The sequence below is a fragment of the Oxyura jamaicensis genome, chromosome 2 (genome assembly GCF_011077185.1).
Source record: "Oxyura jamaicensis isolate SHBP4307 breed ruddy duck chromosome 2, BPBGC_Ojam_1.0, whole genome shotgun sequence".
NCBI classification, from domain to species: domain Eukaryota; kingdom Metazoa; phylum Chordata; class Aves; order Anseriformes; family Anatidae; genus Oxyura; species Oxyura jamaicensis.
In genome coordinates this window covers 50,987,396-50,995,766 of record NC_048894.1, presented here as the reverse complement: position 1 = coordinate 50,995,766, position 8,371 = coordinate 50,987,396, and the positions used below count along the sequence as shown (strand labels likewise).

Sequence of the window (8,371 nt, the reverse complement as noted above, 5' to 3'; positions counted from 1 at the left end):
ACTACCTGAGGGTCCAGAAGACTAAGGTTCCTACCCTCAAGGACACCTGCAACTACTAGGTGACATATGGGATTTTTTACTCTGAGAGAAACTAAGCCTGCTGACCTCAGACACTTCACGTGTTTTTAGACAAATACAGGAGGTCAAATTCACCTCTCCACTGATGCCAAGCCCAGTGCCACAGCCCAGGGAGCACCAGCACCGTTTGCAGCTTGGCAAGCCTTAAGTCTGTTCTCAACTGTAAGATCAGTCGAGGAGCAGCCAGGGCACTAAACACCATGCCAGGCCAGCCAACACTCATAAATCCTAAGCATCAGGGGCTCCCCTGAAAGCACAGAGCCAGCTCTGTGCTCGGTGCCTAGACCCCAGTGCTGGTGCCCAAGCTTCATCACCACTTAAACTGTTTCAGAATAGATGCAGGGCACCACTAAATGACTCCGGGTGTGATTAATGCATGGGGAAGGTTACAGGAAACTTTATGCAGCACTCTAATGCTTATTTTTCCAGGTCACATTTAACATAAATGAGAAGGAAAGTGCTTAAAAGGGGGAAAATTGCAAGCGGCTGATTCCCATTGCACTCTTGTCCCTTGCCAAATGAAAAACTTACTAGGACAGACTTTGTTTTCAAGGAATGAAGGGATGTGGAAATATTTACACGCATAATATCAAGACATCAGCCATGAGGTCAAAGACTCTGATGCCAAACTGAGGGAGAACATGTTGAAAAAGGCAATGCATGTTTCCAAGTCAGAGGAAAATGTGTATCGTTGCAATTGTTAATAATAACTGACCTGAACAAAAAAGAAACACTTCGGAGACAGCCTTAATCCTTGGGAAGAGCTATGCCTCCACCTCAGGGCTGTCTCAGTAACGCACAGCATCCCAGACCCTGCACAAGAAGAAGAGTGGCTTTGCTCTACATGCACAGAAAAGCTGTGCAGAACCATGAACACTAAGAACTATGCCCTGCCAGGGACCCAAAACAGGGTCAGAAACACAGTGCCCCCATTCTTTAACAGATTGCTATGTCCTTCAGGCCATTGTAGTAAAAAGCTAATGATTTCCTTTACAGGCTACAGTTTTTCAGAATCTGGGTACCTAAAAGCCAAAAAAAATAAAAAAAATAAAAAAATAAAATTAAAGCTGCTTTTGGCAACGTAAGTAACATCTCTTTGTAAATATGTATTAATATGTTGACTTCACAGCTTTATTTTTTCCAGCTGAGGGCATGTCAGGCAGGGAGGCAGTGAATCTGTCAGTGCTGCCGCAATTCAAAACGAAAGCACTGAATTTTCAAATGCAGAGTGACTGGCATTAGGGAATTAAAATAAAGCCGAGTTCATACCAAACCTGACCAGTTGCTGCTGTCACCTTCAAGTAACTTTTTAGGGTAAAAATCAGGCATTAACTCCACTTTTCAGTGAACTTCTATCTTCAGTTATCTTGCCTCAATCTGTAACAAAGTGCTTTTTTTTCCCCATCAGCACTACATCTTCTAACGCTTCTGGTGAAGACCAGTAAAGAAACTATCATGTTCCCGCCTAAGTTTGTTGATTTCCTACACAACTAAACTTTTATTTGTCTTTTTTGACCCCAAAAAGTGAATTAGAAAATTTAGGCTAATTGGCTGAGGAGTAATCAGTCTTCTGCCTGGCTAAAACCAGGAAATGGAGAAGCAACACTGGAGTGAGAGCAAAACAGTAAGTTGAAAAAGCGATACACTTAACAACCCCCCGGCTTTGAGATCAGAATTTGTGCTGATGTTTGATAGAGAAAAAAACAGCACATATTTAACAACATCAACAATAGCACCGCAGTTCACAAGCACGTTCTGAGCTATTCGACCTGAAGGAAGGGCAGGAACACTTCAGCTACTACAGGGCTCTCAGATGCATGCCCTTCAGTCCCTCACAGCGTTAGTGCTTGATTCAAACTGTTGCCAAAATATGAATGTGCAGGTCAGCTGCAGTGAAAGGATTAAAAGATAAGGTGCACAACTACCAGCCAAAGCATCCTGTGTTAGGTTTAAATGCATATTTTTCCCCTTGGGAGCAATGCGGCAGGCCTCATCAATGAAAACCCTCCGGTCAAAAACCCTCCGATATAAACACAAGATGCTCATACACCATTTATTGAGGGATGCTCCTTAAACACGACGCATTTCCTTGAAAGTCAACAAACCTGGTACTGTCAGAGGCAGCTCGGGGTCAGGCCTGCTAAATGACCTGGTTTGTTGTCGGGCCGCTGATGTATGGCACCTGGGCAGCTGCTTCCAAGGCAACCCAGAGCACCAAGGGAGCTGTAGCGCAAAATGACCCTGCCCAGCGAAACTTCTTTCAATACTTTTAATATACCTCTAGATTGTGCACTTATTTCTTCGCCTTATTTATATACAAGTGCATTTTGCTTACAGAAATTACACTATTAAAAGTTTAATCTTCAAGTTAACACATCTTACTGATTTGTGCTAGAGGAAAATGTCCTAAAGTGAGGGTATATATGACAAATATATATATATATATATATATATATATATATATATATAATTTTGCCAAATGTTACCGTATAAGCCTATTGGAGGGGATGGTGCTCCAGAATTATTGATTTGTAGCATGTGTGACAAGAAAAAACAAATGATCAAAACAGCCCCCTCTTTTTCCAAATGCAGCTGGAGGTGTGTCATTGACCTAGCCAGATATTTTTAGAACACAAGTCAGCTAAACTTCAAAGTCTGCTTTCCTGGGATATGAGGATGAATTGAACACAACGAGTCTTTTCATCCTCTGTCAAGCTCATTAATCTTGTTACCGAATATAGCTCTTCCTTAAAAAAAATGATATTTCAATGTTAAATTCAAAGATAAATCATCCATTAAAGAGCCATGTAAATACACTCTGAGACTTTGGGGCTATTTTAGCATCTAAAGCAGAAAACATTGCCATGTTCTCATGCGATACACTATCTAGTAAATAAAACATGAACAGTCTGCCAGGTACATCGTGCAGCTAGGAATTACACCCTCTGGCTTTTAAACCTATGTCACAGTTTGTAAAATGAAGGAAAAAAACAATGTGAAAAGTGACGTTCTCAGGTTCATCCCTGCTTCCTAGGGTTAGTGACACACTGGCTGCCTACTAGATGACAAAACATTTTCCATCTACCACGGCTGTAGCTTTTCTGACCTCGGCAATGAAAGGCTAACAATCACCACTTTCATTTGCCCAACCTTCAGCTCAACTTTTTCTGATTTTTCTCATAGGCTGGAACCTCTCTCAGAGCACAGACCTCACGGGAAGAGGTCTGTGCAGAAGAAGTGACAAGCCCTCTGTGTCGAGGCAGCCACATCCAGCTTTCCCACAGCTCCATGCTCCCTCCGCCTGCACACCTTGCACTGCGCTCTCCCATTTTTGGGGGAGCAGGGACAAGAAAACCCAGCAGGCACGCACCTGCTGCCCGCCACCAGCAACTGGCTCAAACAGTCCCGGGGCCCTGGGTCACGCAGGGCACACCACCAGAGGCAGCAGTGCATCCTCCGGCCGGGAGGAGCATGGGGGGGATTTTCCCACAGCCAGCATCATCTTCATACCAGGGTGCTGAAAGCTTCAAAGGACAAGATGCAGGCCATCCAGTGGCACGGCTCGGTGATCCAGCCAGTCCAAACTGTGTGTGCTCCACGCTGCTGCAAACAAGCTGGAGCAGCAAACGCACACTGCTCAGGGCCCCTTCTCCCTTTTCCTACTTATCAGTCATGACGTACAGCACCTCGAACAGGAGGCGATCACCTTTCATGCCCCTTCTCCTGAACTGCAGTATTAGCTGATGGATAATTATAAGCCTTTCTTGCTTCCAAGTTCTAGCGTTGAGCTACAGATCTCTTTTTCACAGCAAAAACTTTTCATTAAAAAAAAAAAAAAAAATAGCATGTCTGGGGCTTTAATCCATGAAATACTGTATTTCTTGCCTAACTCTAAAAACAAAGAGTAGCAAAAAAATGGCATGTAGCACTGGAGAAGCGGAGAAAGCAAGTAAGTCCCAATCTTCTGCTGACTTCTAGCAAGCCGTCTCTGCTGCTGGGTTTCTCAGAGCACAGCTCTGTCTCCTCGCAGCTCAGTGGAGACTTGTTCTGGCCAGCACAAACTTCCAGAACGAACTTCCTCGTCGCTGGAAGAATGCAGGAAAAAGGCAGCAGGTGCATGCAGGCTTGAAACAACAAAAGGAGGTGTGTGTGTGTGTGCAGGGTGGGGAGAATCAGCATTTTCTGCTGGAGGTCAGCGTAACCGGGAGGCTGTAAGCAACCAGGCAACGCCGCTGCCCGGAGTGCAGTACGCCGGGAAGGGCTTTGTGCAGCTCGCTCTGCTGAGAGGCTGCGCTCCACGCTTCTCCGGACGGGCGCTTTGCTTTTCGCTTGCAGGGTGCTGGAGGAGCCGTGCCCGTGCTCTCTCCCCTGTGCACAACCCGGCACGGCCCGGAACCGTGCAGGCTGAACAACCGGAGGCGTTACAAATCCCCCGCTGCTGCGACCTGCAGCATCCTCAGCACCAGGGGCTTCTGCCAGGGCGCTGCCGGAAAAACAACGGCTTCCCACCCAGGCAGCCGACAAACCGAGCCACCAGCGCCTCCAGCTCGCCCCGGGAGGCTGCACAGCCCTGCATATAGCCCAGCCAAGCCCAGCTCGGCTCATCCCGGCTCCCGACCCGGTCCCCCCGGGGGGCTGCAGCTCACCTGGTCCAGCGGGATGCCCAGCAGCGCGCTCAGCGGGTGCAGCAGCGTGGAGCCGGTGGTGCGGTGCGGGGCTGCGGGCACCTCGGCCATGCTGCATCCCCGCCGGGACAGCTCCGCTCCGCACCCGGCACCCAGAGCCCAGGACCCGGCACCCAACACCCAGCACCCAGCGCCCAGCGCTGCCGCCGGGCCGCGGGGGGGCGCACGGCAGGGCGGGGACAGCGGGCCGGGGAGGGGCTCCCGGCCGGGCTCGTGCCCGTGTCGGTGCTCGTGCTCGTGCCCGTGCCCTGGGCTCGGCTCCGCTGCTTCTCGGCTCTGTCAGCCGAGCATCCCCAGCCGGGCGTCCCTTGCGCCAAGCTGGTGCCGCCGGAGGTTGTAAGGGAGGATTACCGAGCGCCCAGCGTTTTTGGAAACCCAAAGATGCAGTGACTTTTTCCTGATAGGGGAAAAATGAGGAAGGAGTGGGAGTTTTATCTGGTGCGATTAGCTTGCGAGTGAGATACGGTTATAAAGGTGCCCTTTTTTCTGCCCTGACGGCCTGTCTGCAGGAGTGTTGGTGCACCTTCCCCGGACAATGCAGTATTGTGTCGCAGGGAGAAGTTGGGCAGTGCTGCAAAGCTTTCTGTTCAGCTGTGCTACTGACGTGTTTAGGGCCTGAAATGCCCCAAGAGTCCTTTGCGGGCTCAGCACCAGGCTCTTTCAGAGGCCCTCGTTTTCTCCAAGAAATTGTTGGCAAGCGCTGCTGAAAGTGCCCTGCTTGTACTGTGCACGTGAGTGCTGGGCTGGAAAATCCAGGCAAAAACTGTTCTGTAGAGAAGTTTTACAGCAGCGACATTCCCTGTTGCGTAATACATACATGCATACCTGCACACACATGCTCAAAGCAGGACAAGAGAGCCGTTTGGAAGGACTGGGTAGCCATGTGTAAGATGCCTAACATTTTCCAGTAGAAGTCCATCTTTCCAGCGTAAAATTTGCCAGCCTGAAAATGTCTGCATGGAACTTTCCATGGGCTGTGTCTGCCGCAAAAGGACCGCTTGTTGAACTTTGGCTAAAATTGTTAACCTGATTTTGGGAACAGAATAAAAATGATTTATTACGCACGCTACTCTGGGGGCAATGACTTCAAGTTTAGGTATGGTAGTTGTCCTGGGAGCAAGGAAGTGCCTTTTTCTGGCCTTGTGAGACTACTCAGCAGTGACCGGCTGAGAGAGTCTAGGGGAAAAATACACACATCATCTATATGGAGAACTGGGAGCTCAGTGTATAGCTTCTCTCAGGGCTGTAAGCATTCTTCAGCCCCTTGCTGTTCGTCCATGTGAGCAGGCTCCCTGTCTTCCTGCCACTGAAGGAGCAGAGCGGGATACAGCAGAGCTCCAAGCGCAGGAACTGAGGAGTGTGTGCCTGCCTCTCACAGGCAGTTCTCGGCCACCCCGTGGGGTGTGGAGCGGAGACAGAAGCAACCGCACCGGGAAACAGCTGGAAGGAGAAAGGAGTGTGTAGAGAAAGCCAGAAGCAAAAGCACCAGAGTTAGGAAGGTGGCAGTTCCAGCTAAGTACAAGTGAGAGCACTCTTTTGTCTCAGCGAAGACACGTTTATGATACACTGTGCTTAGACTACTACACCCAAAGAAGCTTGAATGGATCCAGCTGAAGTACCTTTGCACCACTGCCATGTATTTGTTATAAACTAATTTGCACATGGGTATTGTGTCGCTGTCCGTCACCCCCTCTCTGCTGGCAGGACCACCAGGTATGAAATAGCTGTGACCAGTCAGCCCAGAAGGTTGGTTAGGTCTCTTGTCGCTGACAGGGACAACTGTGGGTGCTTGGGCAAGGCATACAAAAAAACATGCCAAACACAGAGCAATCCTCTCACGTTGTACTCTCCCAGCTCCTAGCTATCAGATGCCCGAGATGGAAATTTCATCTGGCATATCATGTTTAATAGCCACTGGTGGGCCTACGTTACACACCTACTATTTTTTGAATTCAGTCATATTTGTGGCCTCCACAGTATCCTGTGAGTTCTGCTATTTAATTACGTGCTGCATGAAAAAGTACTTCCTTGTGTTTGTTTTAAAGCAGCTGCCTCGTAATTTCATTGGGTGCTGTCTTGTTCTTGTGCTGTGAGAAGTAAGTGAATAATCACTGCTTAATCACCTTCCCTGTGCTATTCATATCTTTATGTATCCTCAGTTGTCTCCTGTTCTCACTGAAGAGTCTATTTAATCTCTCATTATATGGACCTTACTGATATCTTTGTTCTTTCATTCCAAGCTTTTCTGCATCTACTTTTTGAAATGGAAAGACTATATGTGCACGTAGTAACAATATTTTGTTCTATATTCCTTCACCAAGAATTCCCAACATCATCCCCAATGACTTCAAAGTCTATTTTTTCAAAGGTAGTTTAAAGCCTAACATGGGTATGTATAATCAAGAGTTGATTTTTTTTTCCTGTTTTGATTTATCAATATTATATTTTAACAGTCTTTAAATTGTGCTGCAATACAATATTGTAAAATCTAGTGCAACTTTATAATCAAGCTTTGATTATCCTGATTTTTTTTCATATCCTTGCTAAGTCTGTCATCTCATCTCCTTTTCCAAAACCTTATTAATGTGTTCAACAGGACAGATTCCTTTGTATTAATTCCCAACTTAATATTTAATTTCTCACCCTTTATTACCTTTAAAACAGCTGGAAATCCACAAGGGGATAGTTCCTACTATTCTGTGATTATTTAATTGTTGTGGGTGAAAAACCTTACCCCAAAGCTTTGGAAATAGAAATATACTTTCCTGACAAGATCACCCTTAGACACATATTCTTCAGAGAACACTACCAGGTTTGTGATGTGCAACTTTACAGTGGCTGTATTTTCCCCGTTACATCATATTTACCTGGGTGCAAACTCATTTCATCTTTTGTTCTACGGTTTGCACGGGGGAGTGAGGAGTGCCACTCCGTGATTCTCTGACCCTGCCTCACTGATGCGGTGAATTTGACTTATCAGTGGAAGATTTCTCTTATGCCTTAACAGGAAAAGACAATTCACTGGAGAATGTAGCGAAGTTGCAAGAACAGCCATTTAACAGGAGAGGCAGGACCATGGTTGCCAGCAGAGCAGGCAAGCACAGAGTAGTGACACTGTGAGACACCTGGAACAACCTCATCAATAGAAATGTTAGTCCGCTACTAAAATCCCTTCTATCTTCTCACAGCTGTTTTAAACTTCAGCCTTTCAAACAGTAAGTTGGGAGAATACGGACAAATTTGGTAGTGTGTGGTGGTGGGGAGAACCCAAGGGTTTGATTCCACAGTTAAGGAAATTGTAATGTGAAAGTGCCCATAAGGTATCTTCTGGAAATGAAACTCATCCAGAAATTACTCCTGTGTTCCTTTTGCATCAGGATGAAAGGAAACTTTTGTTTTCAAATCCTGATTCCTTTTGACAAGTCGGAATTTCAGGCATAGGGACTGTGGTGGCCAGCTGACGAACCACAGGTCTGGACAGTAAGTGATGCTGCATGAAACAAAGCTGAGCACCTGAGAGAGGAAGGGATTGTTGTTTGTTTTTCTTGGTAACATCAATACATGCACATGGCCGTGAAGTCATAGCACTGATGGCTTTCGGCATTACC

General features: G+C 46.9%; 1 protein-coding gene across 2 annotated transcripts in view; it reads right to left on the bottom strand.

Annotated features, from left to right (window-relative positions):
• Positions 1-4,948, bottom strand: part of MBOAT1 (membrane bound O-acyltransferase domain containing 1) — a 56,402-nt gene extending 51,454 nt beyond the window's left edge. The window contains exon 1 of one of the 2 annotated variants that reach the window (XM_035318554.1): positions 4,725-4,948. In XM_035318554.1, the coding sequence (XP_035174445.1) occupies positions 4,725-4,814 (90 nt within the window). In that variant the 5' untranslated portion in view covers positions 4,815-4,948. The remainder of the gene's footprint in view (positions 1-4,724) is intronic. The other variant, XM_035318555.1, reaches the window with a different exon arrangement.
• Between the last annotated feature and the right edge of the window lie 3,423 nt (positions 4,949-8,371).